Below are 25,969 nucleotides of genomic sequence, written 5' to 3' on the forward strand. Positions count from 1 at the left end.
ACAACTGTTAAGACTTGGCAGGTAATGCACATTCGCCAATACTGGAAAAGGAAATGGTGAAGAGGGGAGTTCCGTCACAGCTGGGGGGGCAGTAAACATTTTCATATAGTTACCCCAAGGTGACGTCACCCATAACTTATCCGAGAGAACCAAACCAATGCAACAGCAATTTCCCAAGTTTTTAAAACGATTGGAATAAGACTTGACAGATAAAATGTTATAATGCTTTCGAGTGTTAATGTTGTGTCTACGTATTACAAATTGGATCTTTTCGTGTTCTTGTATAAGGACCATTATTACCAACCGTGTGCAAAACGAATTTAATCGCGCGGTGGAAAGACGCGCTGACGTTTCCTCGTGTAGGAGCAGATTGAGGGACTCAGAAAGGAGGCCCCCTCGCCTTCTGATTGGTTATTCTGCCGGCGCTCAGCAAAGCGCGCTCAGGATTGGTGCATTCCGGACGGAGGGCATCGTCGCCGTGCCGATAGTGGATAGCCGGACGGAGGCATAACGCCGCTGTTATTGTTCCTGAATGAAATCTGCGGCGTCCAAAACATTTGTGTTTTTTAAGAACGTTATGCTAAATGTACGCTTTTTAAACTTTGCTTGACGCGGTGAAATACCTGGAATAAAAAATAAAACGCTTTGTGCAGCACTTATGTCCAAGCAATTAGCGTGTCTGCTAAGGAAATCCAGGCCTCAAGCCGCCACGACGGTCGATTTTAACAAAAACCGTGAGACGCTCACCTCGCCGCGGCTACCTGCAGCCGCCCGCTTGGACGTTTTAAGGCGAAACGCGGCAGCGTAACCCACGACAGGAGAAATACGTCCTAAATGGGGCCGGTTTTTTAAAACGTTTGGTTTTTATGAGCCGTCGGTAGGCAACAGAGTGGAATAATTTTAATAGAAGCATTTTTATCTTTGAAAACACAAAAGGAAGATGTCCAACGGCGCAGCGGGAAGCGGCGGCTTGACTTGGGTGGTAAGTTACGGTGACCGTGCCGCATAGTGTTGTATGTGCCGGCGTTCTTGGCTCTCGGGCACCGCTAAGAGCCCTTCTGCGAGTCGCCGGTGTGACTTTCAGCCGACCGGTAGCGGTCTGCTGCAGGCTAGTGTCCGGCATTGCGAGGTAAAAGCTGGTGTAAGATGGCCAGCCGCACGGTGCCTCCACCAGAGCCGCATCGCTCCGGTGCCACTCCTCCGGGAGCGCTGTTTACATGCGTGGTACTCGCAGAGTTTAGTGGCCGAAAATAACCCCCGGCGGTGGGTGGATTTGTTTTTAGGGTGAACGCCTAAACTGAAACCAATGAATGGACCGCTTCTCCAAAACAAAAGTTCTTTGTGTTGGTCGCAGGCTTTCCGATGTTCACCGTATATTTCATATATGCACATGTGCACTGGACAATCGGTCCTGACCCGGAGATGCAGCACCATCCCGGACCGGCGCTTTGTGGCGGCTGCAGCGTAGTCGCGATAAAGACAATGGGATGGACGCCGGGCTGCGGGGACCGGTCCTCCTCCCCAGGCGCCAGTTATCGTACCCCACCACCCCTTCTACGTTCACTGTGGGGCTGGGGAGCGAGAGGGGCGGCTCCCACACAAGACAATAAATGAAAAAGATTAACAACTTAAAAAATACCGTGCTGCCCGCGGTGCCCAGCCTATGTTCCAGGGAGCTCTTTGGGATCCGGGGTGCGCTGCCGTACCGCCGAACACATGGAGCAATGCGCAGGATAATAACTTTTGCGGCTTGAAGGCGTTGAGACAAAGGGCAGCGGCCGAAATAACGGGAGATTTATACTGTATTAATGATGAGGTTTCGGCCGCTTGCGTCAGTGGTGGGAAATAAACATCTGGAGCAGAAGACGCCTTTTCTTAACCAATTCTGTGTGCGATAGGCGCAAGGCTGCCGAAATGAGCAAAAGAAAAAAACTAAATCTTTTCACAATTACTTGACAATAATATCATGGGGGCATATTTTCCCTAAGTTGAATTACCAGGGGCTGTTCGACGAAGTAAGATTTTTCAGTTAGCTGGGTTAACTTAAGCTAGAAGCTTAAGAAATCCTGCTCTGCAGGGAACCCCCAGGTGTCAGTACTGAGAGTGATGAAGCCCCCAATACTTAACGTCCGTCCTACATAAATTAGTTTTTAATTAATTTTCTCTGATCAGTTCCTCCGCAGTTGTCTTCTCCATTGACTGCTGTTTGACTAATCATTTATGTATCACTTCAGACGCAAGATGCAAAAAAATACAAATACAAGAGCAGGGAAATCTACAAAGACTAAACTATATTTTAAAGAGTATAAAACAAGTGTTTTATTGCAACGTATCCATGAAATATTTCTTAATACTATTGGGTTACAGTAGCTGTTGGTCTTATTTGTTGCTTGTTTCTTCAGTTGCTTTATATGACTGTAAAATATATTCCTAAGTATTTATAGAAGTGTCTTGAATTATTCCTTCTAAATGTTTGCTTTTCATTTCTTTCTTGTGCTACAAAAACATGAAAAACACAAACAGAATTCAGCTTTATTACGAGAATTTCATCCCATGCAATGTAACTGTCAAACTATCAGAAATTTGAATGCCTCTAGTGTTTGATCCCAGGACTTGTTGTTGCCAGTCTAGTTTTACAACAAAGGATTGGGGTCTCTGGGAAGTGAGACTTCATGGCGTGGTAGATTCCCATTATTCCTTAGCAGGGATGCACCGGTTGCATTTTCCTTGGATCTTGATTTGCTTAGTTTAATAATAGTTCGCAGACATTTTTTCACACTTCATTAATGAACTTAGCTATGTGTTGAATTAAATTGCTCACTCCAAATGTTTCTGGGGTTGTTCCTCCATGCCCAGCTTTTCCTATTAGTGTTTTACCTCGCCTTGGGGGGGGGGGGGGGTGAATGACAGGGGACATGTGGATGGAAACTGAGTTGGGACTGGGGCTGTGGCGATCACATCGCGATAACATTGCGATTATATGGTGCGCGTGCAGCGATCACCAGGGTTTTGGAGGACAGGTGAAACATTTGTCCGGACGACGGCTTTTTGTCACTTTATGGACGTTTACTTACGCCCACGGTTTAGTAGTGTGCGTGAGATAATAATAATAATAATCGATACTTTATTGATCCCTGTAGGGAAATTGTCTTTACGCCTCCTCAACTTGCTCTTTTTCATAGAGGAAGTTGTCTGCGAAGGGCTGCCACCCGCAGCAGCGCCCAGGGAGCTGGGGGTTAAGGGCCTTGCTCAAGGACCCACAGGCTGAGGCTGGGGTTGAACCTGCGACCTTCTGATTACAGGCACACAGGCTTAGCCCACAGAGCCACACGCTGCCCCCTGATATTAATGAGATGCGTATTATGGTGCCCGAAAGTCGGGAGTCTGTATAAATTCAGCATATCCTTATTCTTATCCACGATATCTGCTCTTTGAAGTGATGTTGTAGTTCAGGGGTGGGCAATCTTATCCGCAAAGGGCCGCTGTGTTCGTGGGTTTTTGCTGCGACTCCCTAATTAGATTACTAATTAGAGGACTGATTGGCTGAAGAGTCCTCACACCTGGGTTTGAACAGCTGACCTACAGGTTATCCCAAAACCCTGCATACACACCGGCCTTTTGCGGGTAAGTTTGGTCACCCCTGTTGTAGCTGATTGTCAGTCAGCATGGATCAGGGCGAAATTTCCACTCACTCGCTGATCTATTGGGCCGTTGTTAGCAACTTGATATTACTGGTTGTATGTGGAATTCCTGCTTATCCAGGTGACTGCTTCCTTGAATCTGATTGGTGTCCTAGTTTATCTCTCCCTATCCTGAGGACAGAATTGTAAACCTAGCGTGAATCTTTGGTACCCAGTTTAGGACAGACAGGAGTCTTTCATTGGGAGATGTGTAGCATGTTAGTGTGAGTTACACTTCTTGATGGTACTGACGCTTTAAACATGGTTCATATTTACGCTGTTGTTTCACTTTTCTTCAGGTTTAATTTTTAGTTGCGTTAGATGACAGAAGTTCTGTGTTCTATATACCTTCTGCCAGCTCATTCAGGCAAATCAGTCCTGTTATGTTTTGTCAAAACAGAAATTTGCTGGGTGTTCTGTATTTTGGGCCTGTGTGTAATTGAGGCTAATTCTGCGTATAATCTTCTCTTCCCCCCTCCCCCGAGAGTGAGAGAGGCTGCTGAAAGGGCATTCCCCTGACGGGTATCCCCGTCTCCCAGTAGAAATGTGCGGGCATCATAAAATCTGCCGCAGTCACAAAGAGAGAGAGGAGAGCGGAGGGAAATCCATGTGTTTCTTAACGAGCTGCTCACGTGTTTGAAAACAGACCCTGTTTGATAAGAACAATGCCGCCAAGCGGGAAGAGGCCAACGGCCGGGGCGATGGTGCCAAAAGTGAGGATCCCAAGAAGGAGCCTTCCAAGAAGGAGGCTTCTAAGAAGATGTCCGTGGAGAGGGTCTACCAGAAGAAGACCCAGCTCGAGCACATCCTGCTCCGCCCAGACACATACATCGGGTCCGTGGAGCCTGTCACCCAGGTGCGTTGCTGTGTTTTTCAATGGCAGCAGTTCCTATCCAGATGTGGTTTTGGGGTTAAGCGTAGCTGAAGGCTTCTGCAGTCACTTCCAAGCCATCTGGGGTCTGGGCTCAGACTCTTGATAATAATTTAGAACTCTCTCCACAGTGTGACTGTATAGTCCTGGCATTCTAATATTTTCTGCTGATCTGACAGCTTCAGAAAGCTGCATCATGGCTCGGTTAAGATTTAATAATTTATTGCTTTTTTAGAAGTGGTGATGTGAAAATAAAATCGCACGGCTGTCATCCCAGAATCTTAAATGCAATTTTCATTTCAAAAATATGTTCCCTGTTTCAGTTCTCATCTTCGAGTATATTGGAGGGGCAGTGTCAGGATTCAAGTGTGAGTAGTTTCTTGTTAAGCATTTTTGTGAGCAAATGCCTTTTCTTTTCTTTTTTAGCAAATGTGGGTTTTTGATGAAGATGGTGGCATGAATTTGCGTGAAATCACATATGTCCCTGGATTATACAAAATCTTTGATGAAATACTCGGTAAGCCTCATTCGTTCGTTCATTCTAGACATATTAGTAGCGCTGTGTATGTTTGAGTTTCGCCATATTGTGTATTGGGGCAGGGTCGCTCCGTACGTAATCTTTTGAGTATTTCCCTCCTGTGTGGCCTGTGATGTTTGATGAATACTGGGGGGATTGCAGCCTGATTCATTCCGGTTCTTCACCTGGACGATTAGTACAACACAGCCAACTGGAAGCCAAGTGTTTGAGCAATATTTGTAAATTCTCTAGCGATCGACGTTGCTCCCTGGGCTAAATGTTATACTGTGCAAACGTTGAAGGTGTAAGGTGATGTAGCAGGTTTCTGTTAGCCTTTCGGTCATCCTGCCGTCGTTCCTTCCGCACACTGTCGTTGGGGTGAATTTCTGTAATTGTCGCCTTGGAGACTCCCATGATGCAAAGCGACATCTCCCGACTAGCGTGTTAGTGATGATTGGGAATGGCTTGGAGCGTAAAGCACAGAGATTGCGTGTTGGGAGCCGTGTCGTACGGGCCGCCGTCTCCGTGTGTTCTGCTGTGCGACCCGAGCGAGGCTGCAGAACCCCGTTATCCGGCTCCCTTTGCCTTTCAGCTTTGTGATTAAGGACGCTCCGTTTTTTCCCGCAGGAAAAAAACAATTGTTTTCAGAACTGCAACCAAAGTGCGAATGCACTCTGTACGAAAGAGCACCTCTGAAATGCTCCATTTTCCCCAAGAATCCGACGGTCTTTCTGATAAATGTTTTATAAACACTAAATAATGCAATATGCTATGGCCATTATTTCCCCTGTGCGTAATACAACCCTGTTTCCAAAAACCATGTTGCTGGCATCCAATTCAAATTGAGCATACCTTTGTCATAAAACAATAACATTTCTCAGTTTCAACATTTGATATGTTGTCTTTGGTGTATTTTCAGGTAAATATGAGTTTATATGATTTGTAAATCATTGCATTCTGTTTTTATTTACGTTTTATACAACGTCCCAGAATTTTTGGAAACAGGGTTGTGGATTTAGCGTGATCACAGATGCCGGACCGCAAAAACCCCATGTTCTGATACCTTTGGTGTAACTGGCAGTGTTGCGGGCTGCTGCTCCGTCCTTGGCAGGTGTATCCTGTGATAGATTTAGCTGAATCCAACATAAAATTTTAACTTCATCAGGGACATTTAGCTGGTGTGTCCATCATATTCCTAATGGAAAAATATTAAAGTTCTTGTCTTTTTTTTTCCCAGAGACCACAAACTAATTTTGTTCCGAGATTAATTTTGGATGTAATTGTGATGTGGCCGGCACAAGCTCCAGTCCTGCCCCATGACCCAGACCGCAAAAAGCAGTTAGGAGATGGATGGATTGATAATTGAATAAAAAGTGCAGAATGCTTGCCGTGTTTTTCATAACCAGTCTGTTTCCTTTCCCCCCTCGTTAGTGAATGCAGCTGACAACAAGCAGAGGGACAAGAACATGACTAGTATAAAGATCACCATTGATCCGTAAGTGTGTGCGTGACACGCGCATCTTATCCTAGTGCGAAATCCATCTTCATGGTCATTACCAGTAAGTGGGAGGTTTCACATCATGCATGTAATTATGTATTGTTTTACCTACCTGGACCAGTTACTGAGCGTCTGGTTGACATGACTCATTTATACGTTGTTAATTACGTGATCGAAGTGCATCTTCGGGGTTGATTTGTTTAAAAATTAGCATTTACTAATTGGTGTGGAAAAACACTCAAGATGAGGAAATAGACTGAAGATGGTGCCAGTGGGGCAGGTAACCAAAGAAGATCCTTTGCACACCAGCATATCCCCTGTAGCGGTAATGAGCTGTATGAGCCAGTATCTCATATTACATGTCAGTGTGCTCAAAGCACAACTGTCAGTTACAGTTCAGTGAGCTTTTAGCCAGTTCTTTATGATTGCAACCCCCCCCCCCCCCCAATTCCGTACTGGATAAGCAGGTAGAAGATGGATGGATGGATAATCGTATTGTAGGCTCCTTCATTTGATCTGAGAGGAAGTTTGTCTATTTGTCTGCTCCTGTAAGGGAAAGGAAGTTGAGCGTCGGCTTAGCAGAGCACTGGTTTTATCCAGTGACAGAATTCTTAACTGGGGCCCTCCAGTGGATCTCCGTGGGACTTTTTCTAACTCCTTGTCTTTTCATTTCTCTCTTCCAGGGAGTCAAACACAGTTTCCATATGGAACAACGGGAAGGGGATCCCTGTGGTGGAACATAAAGAGGAGAAGATGTACGTCCCGGCTCTCATCTTCGGCCACCTCTTGACTTCCAGCAACTATGACGACGAAGAGAAGAAGGTCACAGGTGGGCACGGCCGGCTGTTTTCATGAATGAGTTCGAGTCTTTTAGGTGGTCCAAAGAACCGACTTCCCATGATTTCCTCTATTGGTTCCCCTTGAGTGTGAGCCAGTGATTGTCAGCTCTTGGCCCCACCCACCACTACTATCGGGGGCCTCCTTTCTCTCTCTGGTCGCCCTCCTGCATGTTGTGCTTCTGTGGACTCACTGGACTCCCGTCCCCGTGCAGGTGGAAGGAATGGCTACGGTGCTAAACTCTGCAACATTTTCAGCACGAAGTTCACTGTGGAAACGGCCTGCAAAGAGTACAAGCACAGCTTTAAACAGGTAGGAGGTCCTGGCTTGCGGTCCTGTCTCTGTTCGGGGGGGGCATGCTGGTCGATTCCTCAGAAACAAGCAAAACAGGTGTCCTTGCTCAGTGTAGTGTGAGTCATAAAGCTATTTAAATGTTTTAGGCTGGTTGTCTCTTCATAGGCAGAAGGTAAGGGGCTATGACTGATTTTCTCACTGGTTGTTTCATCACTTGGTCTGGTGGAGAAGCATCCTTACTAATGTGGGTCACAGGCCCTATTTGTAGGGTTCACGTGGAACTGGGCCGATCCACTTCTGTCTTTTGTTCTCTATCGATCAGCTGGTTCTTTGTGGCTTTGACAGCCGCCTGTAGATGCCCTGCTAGCTTTTTAGACATCGATAATTCAGCTGTGTTGCTTTCTGTTGTTTAATTTGCTTTGTTACTCCCCAAGACCTGGATGAACAACATGACCAAAACAACCGATCCCAGAATTAAATATTTTGACGGGGAGGACTTCACGTGCGTCACATTCCAGCCAGACCTGTCCAAGTTCAAGATGGAGAAGCTGGACAAGGACATAGTGGCTCTGTTGACTCGCAGGGCTTATGATGTCGCCGGCTCCTGCCGAGGGGTTAAAGTTCTACTCAATGGAAAGAAACTTCCAGTAAGTCTCCAGCTATCTCTTGTCGTTCCTCATTTAATGATCTACATACTTATGTAGCAGATGCTTTTACTCAAAGTGACAGAGTTGAGAGAGCAGGGTCCCGGCAGTTGAGATTAAGGGTCTTGCTCAAGGGCCCAAAGGTGAAATGACTCTGCTGGCTATGGGATTTGAACCAGCAACCATCCGATCCTGGGCATGCAGTCCTAACATGCAGTCCTAACAAGCCACACACACAAGCGGTCTAACTAGACTGAATGAGAATCAGTCTGTGGTTAAAGTTCTGTGGTTAAAATCAGTGCTTCATGTTAATACAACAGGTTGCGAAAACACACTTAAAAGGGATCAGATTTCAGGTCACGTTGCTTGTTCGGGTTATGACGCACTTTGTGTGAAACGCCATTCCCAGGTGAACGGCTTCCGCAGCTACGTCGACCTGTACGTGAAGGACAAACTGGACGAGACAGGTGTGCAACTGAAGGTGGTGAACGAGGTGGTGAACGACCGCTGGGAGGTGTGCCTGACCCTGAGCGAGAAGGGCTTCCAGCAGATCAGTTTCGTCAACAGCATCGCCACCACCAAGGTGCGTGAGTCCGAGGCCTACGGGACACTTCCTCAGGGGAGAACCAACAGCAGGGTCCCAAACACAGGCAGGCATGAGTGTCATACCGGCGCACGCTGGCCAGCCCCAGTCGCCTGTTTGTGTAATCCTGCCTGGAGACCTTTCCGCAGGACCTCGTTGACAGATTGGGGTAATTAACTAAAGCTGGCCTGGATTTATGATGGGCTCTTTGAGTCCGTTCAGCTTGTTGCCCTCCGAGACGCCGGTGCTGTTCCAGGGTTTGAATATCTAGTTAATGTGCGTGTTTCGCAGCCCCTAATTCCCAGCCCGTCTCTTTTCTCCTCATTAGCTCGGCTTTCTCACTCAGCCATTCAACGCTCCCACTGTTTTGTTAGTCTGCTTGTTATAGCAAATATTTTTGTTGCCTTGGTGTTTATTCACGTGAAAACAATAATGTCGGGGGGAAAAACACAAAGACGACATGTTAAGTTGGCCGTTTGCCGCCCAGCAAGATGCGACCGGGCGTCTTTGCGTCAGTTTGAGATGCCCATCGCTGCTGTGTTTGGACAGGGTGGCAGGCACATTGACTACGTCGTGGACCAAATAGTGGCCAAACTCATCGAAGTGGTGAAGAAGAAGAACAAGGCCGGGGTCTCGGTGAAACCCTTCCAGGTTTGTAGGATTCCACTTCACAGAGAACATCTTTCGGGTCAAGACCGACATCCCAATTTCAGTTTCCTACCTTCTTTTTCGCGTTTCTGCCAGGTGAAGAACCACATCTGGGTGTTTGTAAACGCCTTGATTGAGAACCCGACGTTTGACTCCCAGACCAAGGAGAACATGACTCTGCAGACCAAAAGTTTTGGGTCAAAGTGTCCCCTCTCAGAGAAGTTCATACGTGCGGTATGTCTCTAAAACGCATCAGAAGTGTCACCTTTATTCACTTTGAAGCCACGTTGCACCTGGCCTTGGGTGCTGCCCTAACATGTTTCATGACATCTAATATGAAGAAAGTAAGGTGACATCAGAAAATCTGTCCTGCTGCTCCAGGCGACTAATTGCGGTATTGTGGAGAGCATATTGAACTGGGTGAAGTTCAAGGCCCAGACGCAGCTCAACAAGAAGTGCTCCTCGGTGAAGCACAGCAAGATCAAAGGGATTCCCAAGCTAGATGACGCCAACGATGCCGGTGAGCCTTGGGATTTATTAAGACTTCGGTGGGCTTTGACCTCAGCTGGTGCTGATGTCAACTGAAGTGTTGATCCAGTCCTTGTCATTCGCTGAGATGCTCCCTCATTAATTGTACGTACATTGCAATAGGAGAAGGTGAAGGAAGCGATACGATATAACTAAGCACATTGTTTAAACAAGCTTCTTTGAGACACACATTGGAAAAGGTTCCATTTGTTTTAGTTTAGTTGCCATCTAGACTTCACAATATATTTATGGGCCTAAAACCAGCAGCATGCCGGCGTGTTTAAATGGCTCGATTTACTTGTACTTTTCAGTGGAGCTGCGGATCTGATTAAGCCGCCCTGTGCTCAGTCCCATTAGCAGTCTCGGCCGAAATGTTTGAGGTTTCGTTCAGGCCATATCGGCTTCCGGCCAGCCGGGCAGACTTACTCCAGGAAGCCCCCCTCCATTCCTCTGCGCGGATTGCCGGTGCAGATAGCACGACGTCCCGGGAAATGAATCCGTTACAGCTAACAAGATTTATATGAAAATTAGCTGCCCCGCTAACTCTGATGGGCTGCGGTAATGGCCGACTAGACCTCGGGGGGAGCCGCAGTGTATCACCGTGGTTTATGGCCATGCTCGTCTCCTGCCTGTGTTTTAGGGACATGATGCATCGCCGTGTTAAGATGCGGCAGAAAATGGAGAAGGGATGGAAAGAGCATGGCCGTTAGCTTCTGCTCACTCGCTGTCCTAATTTAGAGAACAGTGACACTGTTTTAAAATCAAAATTTTATTATTACCTCTGTTCTGCATGGTGACTGGATCTAAGCTCAGGTTCAGAACTCTTTGGCTTTAAACCGTTTTTGCATCTTAGTTTGATCCAAGATTACTGGTGCAACTGGCATATAATAAAATTCACTGCATTAGAGGCCAGGCGAAATAAATTCTTTCAGCTCTGCACCCCCACCACCCGTTGCAGCTGTAATTTCATCGCTGTGCTGAATTGAGAACATGCCGCACTGCTGCATCCAAAGTCTCACTGCGAGATGATGATTTTTTTTATAATTAGTGGAAAGTCTGAAACCTGCGTTTTTCTCTGCATGCAACGTTGTGTCGCAGTTGTGTTTACATTTTTGTGACGAGAGATCAGAGATACTGGCTGACCCAGATCTCTGACCTGTACTTGTATGTCACTTTGGACAAAAGAGTCTGTTAAATAAATAAACATGATGTAAGGTAACATGCGCTGATTGCTCCCTAGGTGGGAGGCACTCTTCGGAATGCACGCTCATCCTGACGGAAGGAGACTCCGCCAAGTCGCTCGCCGTCTCGGGGCTTGGGGTCATAGGCCGAGATCGCTACGGGGTCTTCCCGCTCAGGGGGAAAATCCTGAACGTGCGCGAAGCGACCCACAAGCAGGTGAGGGGTGGAGGGAGCGCTGTGTCTTTGTGTGTAAGACAAAGACATGCACCGCGTGGTATGATGTGAGTGTGAGACGGCATGCGATCGGCTGAACGGCGTCTTTCCACGCGCAGATCATGGAGAACGCCGAAATCAACAACATCATCAAGATCGTGGGTCTTCAGTATAAGAAGAGCTATGACGATGCGGAGTCTTTGCGCAGCCTGCGCTACGGGAAGATCATGATTATGACAGATCAGGTATGGATGTGTTCCTCCTGTGTTGCTCCTGTCTTGCGTGTGAGTGCTCATCGGTTCCTCCTCAGCTTCGTTGCTCCAAAATGACTCGTCCTTCATTTTTGTCTTTCAGGACCAGGACGGCTCCCATATCAAGGGACTCCTGATTAACTTTTTCCACCACAACTGGCCGTCCCTATTGAAGCACTCCTTCCTGGAGGAGTTCATCACGCCCATCGTGAAGGTACGGCGTGCGCAGGAGGTGTGGGAGGGCATATCGGAATGCGTGTCACTCCTCACCACGCTGAGGACCACTTCCCCGGCCATTACTCGGGTCTTGACCCGTACGGGTGGAAATACAGACCAACTTTCACAGTGGCAAGAAGCTGACGGACACAGACGTGGTCGTCTTTCATTACATCCATCATTCACGTGGCATTTTGTTACATCTAACCTTTTCTTTGCTTCCAGGTACACAAGAATAAGCAAGAGATGTCTTTTTATAGCATTCCGGAGTTTGACGAGTGGAAGAAGCAGACAGAGAACTACAAAACCTGGCACATAAAGTACTACAAAGGCGCGTACACCTGCGGGGTCCTTCCTGGCCAGGCCGGGCTTGGAGCTCAGCACACGCCGGGGCTCACCGTCCTCCTCTTGCGTCTTGCAGGTTTGGGTACGAGCACAAGCAAGGAGGCCAAGGAGTATTTCGCGGACATGGAGCGGCACCGGATCGTGTTCCGATACGGGGGCACCGAGGACGATGCCGCCATCACGCTGGTGCGTAGAAATGACGTCTCCTTTGCATTATCCGTTTAAAATGCGTCATATACTAACGCACTGTGGTTTACGTATGGCTCCGATTTTATTTTCCAGAGAAATATATTTGAATATCAAGTTTTTATGTGTAGAAGATGCATCATTTTTGACACTTAAAATATATAAAACAAATCTGTATCTTTCGAGCAGTTTTCTGATTGTTTTCTTTTATCGTTAAATTATCATTATTTATGTGTAAAATAATCACTAAATGCAGTGTTGCCGTGTCACCACTTCTGTGAGCCCTGCCAGGGGTAAGTGGGAGCCAGTGGTCTCTTATCCCGCTGGGGTCCGGCCCATTTCCTCCCAGGGGGCTGCCCTGGGCCCTGCGTAACATGCCTGCCTCCCTCTCCCTCTGCCCAGGCCTTCAGCAAGAAGAAGATCGATGACCGGAAGGAGTGGCTCACCAACTTCATGGAGGACAGGAGGCAGCGGAGGATGCACGGCCTGCCGGAGGTGAGGCAGGCCGGCGCAGGGGAGGCCACAGCCGACGCAGGGCACTGTGAAGCCCATAGGGGGCGCCAGTGCTCAGCCCAGAAATGTCCCTCTGCTGGCTGACTCTCACTCACTCAGACCCTTAATGACTTTTTGCTCTGTTGGGTTTTTGTTTTGGTCCAGTATTAATGCTCCTTGGCGTAACCCAGTTCATGAATTTATATACTTGGAAGTTTAAGTGTCTGTATTCGCAAGATAAAGGTGCTTCCACCTTTACTGTAGCCAGAGTTTGAATGGGCCAGTACTGAAATGCTCGTCTTATTGCCCAGCAATTTTTATATGGCACGGCGACGAAGCACCTGTCCTACAATGACTTCATCAACAAGGAGCTCATCCTGTTCTCCAACTCTGACAACGAGAGGTCCATCCCGTCCCTTGTCGACGGTAGGCGTGCTCCTCTTCGTCGGGATGGGTGTAGGGGCAGTTGGGGCATGCGATTCCCAGGCATCCTCGGTGCCTCAGTTCCATCTGCGTCGTGTCCCCCACGTGGGGCAGCGTTTCTCTGACACCCTCCCTTCCCCCTCCCCCATTGGGTTTCCCAGGCCTAAAGCCCGGCCAGAGGAAGGTGCTGTTCACCTGCATGAAGAGGAACGACAAGCGGGAGGTCAAGGTGGCCCAGCTAGCCGGCTCGGTGGCTGAGATGTCCGCCTATCACCACGGGGAGGTGAGGTGGCTACCCTCCGATTCTGTCCCTCACTCCTCTCCCTCTGCTTGCCGTCTCTGAGGTGATGTGCACTGCAGAGGTGGGCTATCTTCCCAAAAAATCATATTGCGGCCTTTTAAATGCACAATCACGATTCACGATCTGAATCTTCTGTTTTGAAATGTGCTGTGAAGAATATCCAGACTTGAACAAGCCTAAGGACTTACTCATTAGCATAATTTTTAAAACAAAGTATTTCATTACACTGTTTTCGAAATGGTCATTAAATCCTGAGTTAGTTTAAAAGTTAAAATTAAGTTTAAGTTGTCAGTTGCTTCATTTTAAGGTTGTTGAATAGATTTGTCGTATTGCCTCCAGAAGTGCCAATTGTAGCCCGATAAAGTTTACAGATAACTTTGCTTTGTGAAATATGACTACGCTAAATCACTGCCACACTACTGATTCGAGTCCTTTTTCGGTACCAGCTCTCCACAGATCACACTGAATTGTTTTTCAAATACGTCGCGCATGAAAGAGACCCTGTGATTGGCTAAGTTATATCACATGTCTATCAGCTCAGCCATCTAGGAAGTCATTCTCTTGATATGTGAACATAGCACGGATCTACATTACTACTGGCCGTTGGAGTTTTATGTGAAGGTTGGAAGCAGTAGTAGGACATCACAATCACAGAAGAACAATAGCAGAAGGTCACGACCTCTATGATTCTCATATAAAGTAGATCGTGGACGTCTTCAAGGTAGATCATGATATGAAATTGTCAGGTTTCCCAGCCCTGGTGCAGCGTAACACAGCTCAGGAGAGGACATCAGCAGGGGCCGTATTGAGCTTTATATTATGGTGCTTTGCTGCCTAGCCTGTTATATACGGTAAATGTCCGTCCATCCATCTAGTTTCTATACCCGCTTTGCTGTCCACTAGGGTTAGTGGTTCGAATCCCACTCTTGCTTTGTGGAGTTTGCGTGTCCTCCCTATATTGTTTGGGTTTCCTTCGAAGGTGCAAAGACATACATGCTGGCTGGCTAGCATCTCTGAATTGCCCCGGGTGTGTGATGTGTTCTGTTCTCTTCTGTTCTGGTCACTGTGTGATGGGTTAGGGGCTCCTGTAGCTGAACACAAAGGTCCTGGGTGAATTGTAATGCTGTGTAAATGCTGTGATGGACTGGCATCCTGACCAGGGTGTCCCCTGTCTCGTGTCCTGTACTGTCTGGGGGGGGGGACTCCAGGCTCACTGTGACCTTGTAATGAATAAGCTGTTGGAAGATGAACGGTTATTTTTAATACATTACATGCTTTGCTCTAAACGTGTAAAAAAAAAAAAAAAGAAATCAAACGGTGTGACAAATGAATTCGCAAATTACCTAATTAATGAACAGCCGAATCGATGTGTGGACTTGGTTCGGATTTGTCACGTTTCTGGCTGGTGGTCCCACTGGAGGACTGGGCACCATTTCCATAAACTGCCCACTGACTGAGAGCTGGCAGGCAGCCCTGGATGAGTGTATCCCTTCATTTTCTTTTTCTTTCCACCTCTGCCTCGCTCGCACTCGCCAGCAAGCACTTATGATGACCATCGTGAACTTGGCCCAGAACTTTGTGGGCAGCAACAACCTGAACATCCTGCAGCCCCTGGGTCAGTTTGGCACCCGGATCAATGGCGGCAAAGACGCCGCCAGCCCCCGTTACATCTTCACCATGCTCAGGTGGGTTCCAGGCCTCCGCACTGCGGCTCCCCACCAGCTAAGCCTATTTGCCAGCATCCTTCGTTGTCACTGTGCCATGACTCTTATCTTATGCCGTGCTAAATTCTGAATGTATCATTTATTGGACACTCCTCACTTAATGGCCGAGTTCCGTTCCTACGACTGGGTCGTTAAGGGAATTGGTCGGTGAGCGATGAGCTGCAACTCACTGGCATCTTAAGCAAACTGTGCTAGCAGTGTGCTTGTGTCGGTCATCTTTAGATATTGTTTTAGTGTCACCATTGAGCCACTTATAACATTTTTAGTATATTTACAAGTGTTTATAGTTGTGTACTGTACACTGATAAGCTGTACTGTTCCCGCTGTGTGCTCCATGTGTGACATTTGAAAATCTCTGCGTAAAAGTGTGATATTGGGAGATTTCTAATCTAGCATAGCAAAGTTACAGCAAGCTGGTCAAGTGCTAATATTGATCATCAGCAGAATTACAAATAAACACTAACATGTACAGGCACGTATCGCAGATTAGCGTCACTGCAATGCAGCGAATCACTGTTGGTGTCCTTTTGCACATCACTGAGCTAAAACAGAGCATAGACAGTAAGTTATCTGTGCACACTGGCCAAGATATGAAACTAGTAAAGAACAAAAACGTACAACCTTTGCTTTCGAAGACGTAAGAGACGCAAAAGACCGTAAAACTTTAACTTTGCGCACGTCCATGTTTTACGCACTACAGAAGGTTCCCTGTCCCACGATACAAAGCATAAGCATTAAACTAGAGGCAATATATCGAAATAAAAGTCAGTCGCAAGTTCAGTGTAAACTGATACGGCATATCAAAATAAAGGTCGATTACCACAAATGGTACGCAAACTCAAATATTATTAATCGGAGACCAGAACAAACAGAATAGCATAGAAACACCGCACTGCCATTTGCACAGCCAGAGTTCTCGTAGAGTGTATAATACCAACCGGTCAGAGCTGGTCGTAAGGTAGTTAAACAGGTAGGTTGTTAATTGTGTCTATTAAACACTTGCGCTCAGAAACTACATGTGAATCCGTTATTTAATAGGTGTGGAGCAGAGACAGTTTATACTGGAGTAGTTTAATGTATTTAAGACATCTTAATTAGTCTTTTAGTCAAACATTGATTTATAAATACTGAGTCCTGTTTTGGAGTCATTAAGGCCCTGCCTTTGTGCTTCTGTGTTTATAGAGGACTGTCTGACAGGTGTGTTTACTCTGATTCACATTCCTGTTCACAGTCCGCTGGCCAAGCTGCTCTTCCCAGCCGTCGACTCCAGTCTGCTGAAGTTCCTTTACGACGACAACCAGAAGGTGGAGCCAGAGTGGTACATACCTATCATCCCCATGGTGCTGGTGAACGGCGCCGAAGGCATCGGGACCGGCTGGGCCTGCAAGATTCCCAACTACGATCCGCGCGAGATTGTCAACAACATCAACCGCATGCTGAACCACCAGGATCCCCTTCCCATGGTAAGAAAAGGAAGGCTGGGAGGGGCATTGAGAAGGCTGGGAGGGGCATTGAGAAGGCTGGGAGGGGCATTGGGAAGGCTGGGAGGGGCATTGGGAAGGCTGGGAGGGGCATTGTGCAGTGAACAGCTTCTGAAAACGGGGGAGGCCTCTTCCATTGTGTTTGTATGTAATAATTGAAACAGACAGACAGGAGCAAGCTGGGGTTTGAAACTATAATCGCAAGATTTGTGGTTCAGGCAGGCCGGAATGCCAGAGTGACTTTACCCATGTGTCTGTCTCCCAGCTTCCTAGCTACAAGAACTTCAAAGGAGTCATTCATGAACTGGGCCAGAACCAGTACTTGGTCAGCGGTGAGGTGGCCATCCTGGACAAGAACTCCATTGAGATCACTGAGCTGCCTATCCGGACCTGGACACAGGTGTGTTCTCCAGCGAAACGCCACGGTTCATCTCGACTCCTAGATGGTCGTTGTCACATTGTTGTTCCAGCTTTAGATAAAAGCTCGTTCTTGTGTTCCACAGGCGTATAAAGAGTCTGTGCTGGAGCCCATGCTCCAGGGTACCGAGAAGACCCCGGCCCTCATTAATGACTACAAGGAGTACCACACGGACACCACGGTCAAGTTCCTGGTGCGGATGAGCGAGGAGAAGCTGGCACAGGCCGAAGCCGCCGGCCTTCACAAAGTCTTCAAGCTGCAGTCCACCCTCACCTGCAATTCCATGGTAAGTTACTCCCTGCCTGCCGGCTGGACCGACCCGCACCGGCACGCAGCTACATTGTTTGACGCTCTCGTTAAATAGAGGCCTTCCTCTTTTCCCAGGTTTTGTTTGACCACATGGGCTGTCTAAAGAGGTATGAGTCCGTCCAGGAGATCCTGAAGGAGTTCTTTGAGCTCCGGTTGCACTATTACAAGCTGAGGAAGGATTGGCTGGTCGGCATGTTGGGGGCGGAGTCAGCCAAATTGTCAAACCAGGCACGTTTTGTGTTGGAGAAAATCGAAGGAAAGCTCTCTATTGGTAAGATGTTTCACAGTGCTTTATGCGAGTGTTAGCGCAACAACAGAGCGGTTCTATTTCAAGTTTGCGGCATTAACGTAGCAGTTACAACCTCGTTTTCAGATACTAAATGCATGGTTTTTATTCTAGAAAATGACAAGGAAACATAAAGCTTGAACCAAAACAGCAAGTTCCTTTTTAGCCTTCCAGCCAACATCGTCAGATTTTGAGAGTATTTGGTGGCAGAATCTGTGCAGTGGCCAGCTCCCAGCATACTCTTGGCAGCCGCAGTGGGTCCCAGGAGGACCCACGCAAAGGTTCTGCTCATTTGTAAGATTCTGAAGGGATCACGTGTCGCGAATAGCGTTCCAGCAGAGCTGTTAATTTCCCAGAAAGATTTAACAATAAGCCAGTTTCCAGTCCAACAATACCAGCGCTGGGAGCTGCGGTTCCTGTGGCGAGCGGCGCACATTGTTGCAGATCACGGCAAAGGGAAATGTTAAGCAAAGCATTTAACAGATGAATGAGTGTGTAGGACAGCTTTAAATGGGCCCCTTTCTTTGCCCTTTTGAATAAATGTTGCATAGGGGTGAATGAATGTGTTTCTTCCAGTCAGTGATCAGTTTCAGCTGGTGCCTTTGATTCAAAGGAGCATAATTTATAACCATTTAAAAAGCTAATTCTACAGGAGCTGTTCATTTACAGTGCTGGACGCAGGGCCTCTCCTGGGACTTGAACCAACAATCCCCAGCACTATTTTCAGGACGTCTGGTTGTGTTGGTTCATAGTCTGATAGGTTAAGCATCAGTTAGCCTGGCGCTGGCCCACTCACCATTAAGGGGGAAATATATAGGGTTAGACGCGCTAAGACAAGGTTCCTCAGTTCCTGTCCTGGAGGGCTAGTCTGCAACATGGTTTGTGGATCTCGCTGCTGAAACACGCCTTATTTAGCTCACCAGCCAATTGCTAGGTTTAGCAGGCGTGTCTGAGCATGGGAATCTGCAAAAATGCGTCGCAGACTGACCCCCCAGGACTGGAACTGGGGGGACCCTGTTCAAGACTAAGAGAGTAATGGTTATGAATTTCTCCAAGACGGGTGGCCCACAGTGTGCATTCAGGAGACGTTTACTCGTATCTACATCTGCGTAGCTGATACTAATATGAGGACAGTTACTGTCCAGATTCAGATTTGACATTTGCTTGACCTAATGTAGGGTTATGAGCCCCCCAAGTGCCAGGCAGGCAGGGGCCCAGCTGGCGCTGAGTGTGCGCCACACCAGTGCCCGCGTTCTGCCACCTTTAAACTGTCTCCCGTGTTCCTCGTAGAAAACAAGTCGAGGAGGGACCTCATCAGGATGTTGGTTCAGCGAGGCTATGAGTCTGACCCCGTGGCCGCATGGAACAAAGCCCAGGAGAAGGTGCGATACCAGCGGAATCCTTATTTTCTCTAAAGAAGCACTGGGATAACAAAGGGCCTGTCCTCTGTGCTCCAGAGAGACAGATTATCCATGAAGTTAATCTATTTAACTTGTAATAGGGACAAATGTATTTTCCTGCACCAAAAGTACAAGAGCAGGGCATCAAATAAGGGTCCAAGCAACTAGAGGAGGCAGGACCAACCAATGAGAGATCTTGGCCCACCTCCTCTACAATCTGATTGGTTAGATCTCTGAACCAATCATTTTTCCTTCTGCTTAAACTTTTGCATAAGTAAAACTCCCATAAGCATCAAATATGCAGGCACGTGCCTGTATTTTGATTTGGTGATTTATTGTATTTCTGCTGCTCCAGTCCTGGCTTAAAACCCTTCGGCCTGGTTAGTAAAGGGGTTTGGTCCTTTAGTTTTCAAGCTAAATGGCTCCATCTTTGAGATGGATAGATATTCATGCTTTATTGGTTCCAGGGAGAAATTGATTTTGGAAAATCAGGCAGCCAGGGTCCTTGAAGGGTCCTTGCAGCCTCCGTTCCGATTGGGTGGATTGATTTATTTTTTGCCTGGGTTTCCTCAGTCTCTCGAAGACGACGACAAGGGCAATGACAGTGACAGCTCTGTCGACTCAGGCTCATCGTCGGGCCCAAACTTTAACTACATCCTGGGGATGCCCTTGTGGTGCCTGACCAAGGAGAAGGTGGAGGAGCTGCTGAAGCAGAGGGACGCAAAGGTAGTGAATCATGGAGAGGGTATTTCGGTACTCTCGCAGCGGTGTGCATTCGGTGATTCAGGGTCTTCCGCAGTTAAAACGAAACTTTTCGCTGCTGTTTTTGCTGACGTGAAGAGTGGGAGAATGACCTCATGCAAGCTTGTCCGTTATGTTGTTGTTATGCTGAGTTACATCATCCTTCTGTTGCAGAAAGCTGAGCTGAATGAGCTTCAGAGGAAGTCTTCTGAAGATCTCTGGAAGGAGGATCTTGCTGTCTTTATCGAGGAGCTAGATGTAAGTGTCCTGGGACACTGGAAGTTATAACTTCCCAGTTCCAACAAGGAAACAAACCTTAAACAGTTCCTGCCTGTTCTCCAGCTTAGTTTGTGGGTTTACTTGTGTTTTCCATCAGTCTTTTATGGGTTTTAACTGCTTTCCTGCCCTCTGGTATCAGCGGGTAGAGGCACAGGAGAGAGAAGACGTCAACGCGGGCAAGACCAGCAAGCTGGTGAAGGGAAAGATCGGCAAGCCCAAAGTTAAGAAGATGCAGCTGGAGGAGACGCTGCCCTCGCCGTTCGCCCGGCGCATCGTGCCGGAGATAACCCAGGCCATGAAGGCAGACGCTTCCAAGAAGATGACCAAGAAGAAGAAGGTAGGCTGTGAAAATGTGCCAGACTCCATGAGGAACATGGTTTACATACAGTACCAGTCAGAAGCTTGGGCAAGCCAAGCCGCCTACAAAGGAGAGTGGCAGCGTCACGTCACATGACCTGGTCACCTGACACCTCAGCATGGGTGGGCAACTCATGGAAAGTGGCAGAGAGGAGACAGCAGGGTGAGCCAGTCTCTGGAGCAATGAGGGTTAAGGGCCTCGCTCAAGGGCCCAGTGGTGGGATCATTCTGCTGATCCAGGGATTTGAACCAGCAACCTTCTGAGTCCCAACCCGCAGAGCTGCCCCCCGCCCCTCCCCAAACAAATTAATTTTTCTTAAAAACTTTTTGGGTCAGTGCATAATTCCGTGCGTTTTTTTTAGTTTTGTTGTCTTTATAATTCATCTAAAATATAGAGAATAGAAACAAACATTTCTGTGGCTAGGCGTGTCCAAACGTTTGACTGGCTCTGCATATATGTGCAAGTTGCTGAAAATTTGTGGTTACAGTTACTAATTATTTCATTCAAAAGTAATTCAATCACTTTATCAATTACTGCATAAAAAGTATTAGTTACTGGGGAAAGTAACACTTGCGTTACTTCAAACCCCTCATTAATGCGTGCCAACTCGGGCAGCGCACACACGTCACTGGGACGTTTGTTTAAGACGTGAAATGATTGCGCTCCATTTAGACCCATAAACAGTACTTTAATTACACATGTTTCAGCAAGCACATTTCCCCAGTAATTTAGCTTTAATCGGTTCAGCATAAGTCCCTTTATTCCTGGTTCCATCACGTTGTCAGTATTTTAAATAATACATGTCCAACTTTTAATCAAATTGTTATATGGTTTTTAACAGTATGCCGACATGCAGGGTAAACAATAAATGTACCCTATCATCCATCCATCCATTTTCCAAACCGCTTATCCTACTGGGTCGCGAGGGGTCCGGAGCCTATTCCGGAAGCAATGGGCACGAGGCAGGGAACACCCCAGGATGGGGGGCCAGCCCATCACAGGGCACACTCACACACCGGTCACTCACACACGCATTCCTACGGGAAATTTAGCAAGTCCAATTAGCCTCAGCATGTTTTGGACTGTGTGGGGAAACTGGAGGAAACCCCATGACGACATGGGGAGAACATGCAAACTCCACACACATGTGAGGCGGAGACTCGAACCCGGGTCCCAGAGGTGTGAGGCAACAGTGCTAACCACTGCACCACCATGCCGCGCTGCACCCTATCATATATATATATATTAGTATAAGCCTATTGTGCGTTATATAGCCTAATCTGGAAAAATAACAGTAGGCTAAACGTTGCATAGTGACCTCATTAACGTTGTGTTGCTGTTGACACATCGCACAGACATTGGGGGGATGTCAAATCAGTATTCGTTAGTAATGTCTCTGCGACATTGTGCCAGGGAGTAAATCATCTCGTACGGATGGTTTGCTGATGGATTTTAAAGCATCACGTTTGTCCGTGAGTTACTGCTGCGACAGTCGAATGTCAAATTAAATCCATCACAGCAATTCATTGCGTTGACGTTCGATCATAAACAGGAAACTGGGGGAATAGGCTACATTTGTCCATTAATATTAGGCGAAAGTAACGAGTAACGAGCCCATTTAAATTTCAGTACTTGTTAACGTCAAAAGTAGTGGAATTATAGTAATGAAAATGACGCGTTGCTACCAACATCTAGGATGTCCAGTAGAGGGGGTACACAGAGCCAGCCAACTGTCCTGAAGTGGGTCTGGGCATTTCTTTGGTTTGGAAACGGTTCAGCAGACAGTCGTGTCTTTGTGTGTGTGTATGTGTATGTGTGTGTGTGTGTTTAGGGCGAGTTAGACCTTGCAGGGAAGATGGAGTTTGACGACGAGCTGGGGACGATGCCCTCTGAAGGCGGCGTGGCCGAGAACTCCATTAGCTTCCCCCCGGCCAGCAACCCGACGAGTGCAACCAAAGTGAAAACGCCGCGGGTCAAGAAGGAGAAAAAGGAGCCCGGTGAGTGGGCATGACCGGCTGGCGGCTTGGTGTGGGGATGCTGCCCTGGCATGTTCTTACTCGCATACCACAGAGGTCTGTTCCGCTTCCAGTGTGTCATTGAGATATAAATGTCCTGTTTATTTTGTCCTTCCAGCACCTCCCAGAGCGAGGAAGACGCCAGGACCCAAAGGGTCTGCCAAGAAGGCAAAGAAGAGGAACCCCTGGTCTGACGACGACTCCAAGTCGGACAGCGACCTGGAGGACAGGGACAGCGAACCAGTCGTCATCCCCCGGGACACCAAGAGCCAGAGGGCCTCAGGTGGGGTGGGGAGAGGTGGCCAGGGAATGACGCGACCCATCCGGGCCCTGCGTGCTCTGCTCTGCCCTGCAGTCAAGGCCTCCGTCAACTGCTGAGCATAAAATTTCTTGTCGGCTGGGCCTTTGATCTCACCGATGGAATGGATCTGGCAGCTCCGCGTGTGAAGTGTGTTTGAACACTGAGCTATTTTATTCATTTGTTTGGCTTTTGTCTAAAGCAGTGAGGCAGGTAATATAAAACAAGCGTACAGCTGTCAGGAGCAGCGTAGGTAACCGCTGGGCCGAGCTTCCAGTGATAGACCAGAGACGAGTGTGAGATGGGGCGGGCAGCTGTAGGATCGCTACTTAAAGCATTGCATCAGAAATGCTGAACCCACACACTTCGCCTAGAAGAGAGAACGGCTATGTGCACTATGCAGAGACGGCTAGCAGTGAGTTATTCAAGAGGTACGGCTCCCAGATGGGTGCAGAATATCACGTCAAGTGTGGTCCTCCTCCCTCTCGCCATCAGCTGGCAAACCCAAGTACACCTTCGACTTCTCCGAGGAGGAGGATGAGGAGGGCGACGAAGAGCCGGAGGACGAGGAGCCAGCTTCCTCCCCGATGAGATCTTACAAAGACGACCTCCCCGCCTCCATGGACAACGATAATGACGAGGAAGACGACGACGACATCTTCCCGCCCAAACCCTCGTCCAAGCCGTCCCTTACATCGTACGCGGATTTAGACCCTCTCTCATCACGCCTCTTTGCATTGGCATATGCATGTGACTGAGATGTGTGGCTGTTCTCCCACAGGTCCATTCCACCAGCAAAGAAGAACCAAGTGGCACAGAGCATATTTTCATCTAAATCGGCGTACTCTGAAAAGAGCAATGAGAGTGGTGGGTGTTTTAAAAACATTCTCTGAATGTTGGTACACCACCTTCTGTGGAGTGAGATTCTGTTCATAACTACTCCCCCCCCCCCCTTTTTATTTCTCAAGACGGGCCAAAGTTTGACAGCGATGAAGATGACAATGGCCCAGCCTTTTCCTACTCCAGTAGCTCCGTCTTTGACAAACCTGCACCAGCGAAGAAAGGTATGGCCCCCTGCCTTCCACTAGGGGGCGGTGTAGCACTGCCATTCACGCTGCCATGATGAAATCTTGCACTTGAAGCGCGTCTCCTTTGTGTGGAGGTGTAGATGCATTGCGGCCATACGCTGCATCATTCCCGTAGCGTAGCTCCGTCTCTTACCCAACACCATGTATCACATTGTATCAGTTTTCCATAGTTTGATGCTTAATTTAAGGCTTTTTACGCTCCGTTAGCAGCGGTCACTGTCATTCCGAGCTCATTAAAAGAGCCTATACATACTGTGCCGTATTATAAAAAATAATGGACATAAGTCACCCAGCACTACAAACTGGCTTAGGAACAAAACTAGCTGACGTAGTAGGCAGACGCTGACCGTGCCTGGTGGTTGTTGGTTCTCACAGCAGCTAAGAAGCCATCAGACGCAGCTCCTCCCAAGCAGAAAAAAGCCCCCAAACCCAAAAAGCCGGACTCCTCCATCTGGGACTCCGACTCGGACGGCGGCGCCAAAAAGTCGACGCCGACAAAGGGTGCGAGCTTCGGGTTTTCGCCCGTTTCCCACCTCCGTTGTCGCGTTGAAGAGCACATCTGGGCTGATGTTCTTGTGGTATGTTTCTTTGGTAAGGATGTTTAACTGGGTCTTTTGCTCGTGCAGGTAGAGGCAGGGGGCGGAAGAGGAAGAATTCCGGTTCTGAGGAAGATGAGTACAGTCCAATGAAGAAGGCCAAGAAGCCAGCAGCTAATCGAGTGAGTCGCGCAAGTCTTGTATGAAACTCCAAGCATTGGCGTGATGATGTGGTTAGCACTGCTGCCTTATACCTCTGTGACCAGGGTTTGAGAAGATGGATGGATGGATGCATCTTTATTCTTCTTTTAGGAGTGACGTCTGTCCCCAAGACCGTTTAGCGGTCCCAATTTTCCAAAAATGAATCTGAATCTTTACTGCAGAGTGCGGCCGTGTCACGTCTTTGTCTTGGTTTGTGCTCCAGAAGTCGAAAAAGGCCACGTCAGACGACGAGCTGGACACGCTCAGCTTCGAGCAGTCAGACGCGCCTTCGAGAGACAGGCCGGGCCGGGCCAAGAAGGAGGTGAAATACTTTGCAGAATCGGACGAGGACGACAACGACCAGTACGACATGTTTGACTAGGTGCTCGATGGGATCCCCCTAACTCACACGCTCGTGAAACGACTCCCGTCCTTAGTCCTGCAACTTTTGTACTTTTTTTCCCTTTTTATTATTTTATTATTTTTTTTTGGTGATGTTAAATGCTTTCTACTGTGTAGGTGTTTCACAGTTTTTATTATACATAAACAGTTTTGTTTTTTTATCATTGAAATGTTATGTATTTGTTCCAAGCAGCTTTTAGAGGTTTAGATCGCGGTGCCGAAGCACATATTTTAATTGTTAAAAGTAAGAGACTATGTTCCTTTTTGAAATGAAGTTGGAAGTAAACAAACTGTAAATTACTTTCGGCCATTTGTGTCTTCATCAATAGATGTGAAATGACTGGTTTGGCCGTAATGGGGTTTTACGCCATCGAGTTTAGAGGCAAGGACCAGCTGCTCATACCATCGATGAGCCCATGTGTAGCTATTTGACACCTCAGCGCCACACTGGTTCAAATGGAATGAAGATTTTTCTGGTGGCTGGAGTTCCAACCCTGCCACCAACCCACAAGTTTACCCTGGAAGTTGGAGGACATGCAGCAGGGCTGGATGTAGGTTAACGTCATTCCCAGGATGAAGAAAGTGCAGGTTAAGGGCCTTGCTCAAGAGCCCAACAGAGTAGGATCACTCCTGGCATTTACAGGATGCAAACCAGCAGCCTTCCGATTTCCAGCACACATCCCTATCCTCAGAACCACCACTCTGCCCAGTTTGGCCAAAGTAG

General features: G+C 47.7%; 1 protein-coding gene across 2 annotated transcripts; it reads left to right on the forward strand.

Moving 5' to 3' along the window:
- The first annotated feature begins 105 nt into the window (after nt 1–105).
- On the forward strand, nt 106–25,545 carry top2b (DNA topoisomerase II beta). Of its 2 annotated transcripts, XM_048992834.1 has the most exons (36): nt 106–982; nt 4,327–4,536; nt 4,978–5,068; nt 6,500–6,563; nt 7,250–7,395; nt 7,618–7,715; nt 8,132–8,344; nt 8,751–8,924; nt 9,474–9,575; nt 9,669–9,806; nt 9,954–10,092; nt 11,341–11,498; nt 11,615–11,740; nt 11,850–11,960; nt 12,188–12,293; nt 12,384–12,493; nt 12,896–12,988; nt 13,297–13,411; nt 13,570–13,691; nt 15,246–15,394; nt 16,665–16,896; nt 17,180–17,314; nt 17,418–17,618; nt 17,717–17,912; nt 19,218–19,309; nt 19,901–20,053; nt 20,243–20,326; nt 20,487–20,684; nt 22,537–22,702; nt 22,839–23,003; nt 23,514–23,715; nt 23,800–23,885; nt 23,987–24,082; nt 24,482–24,607; nt 24,733–24,824; nt 25,067–25,545. In XM_048992834.1, exons 1-36 carry the CDS (start codon nt 941–943, stop codon nt 25,223–25,225), a joined length of 4,890 nt encoding a protein of 1,629 aa, XP_048848791.1. In that variant the 5' UTR covers nt 106–940; the 3' UTR covers nt 25,226–25,545. The 2 variants fall into 2 exon arrangements, with proteins under 2 accessions (XP_048848791.1, XP_048848792.1); XM_048992835.1 differs by lacking the exons at nt 106–982; nt 4,978–5,068 and adding an exon at nt 4,875–4,919 and having other exon boundaries at nt 4,404–4,536.
- The last annotated feature ends 424 nt before the right edge of the window (nt 25,546–25,969 follow it).

The sequence above is a fragment of the Brienomyrus brachyistius genome, chromosome 23 (assembly GCF_023856365.1).
Source record: "Brienomyrus brachyistius isolate T26 chromosome 23, BBRACH_0.4, whole genome shotgun sequence".
NCBI lineage: Eukaryota > Metazoa > Chordata > Actinopteri > Osteoglossiformes > Mormyridae > Brienomyrus > Brienomyrus brachyistius.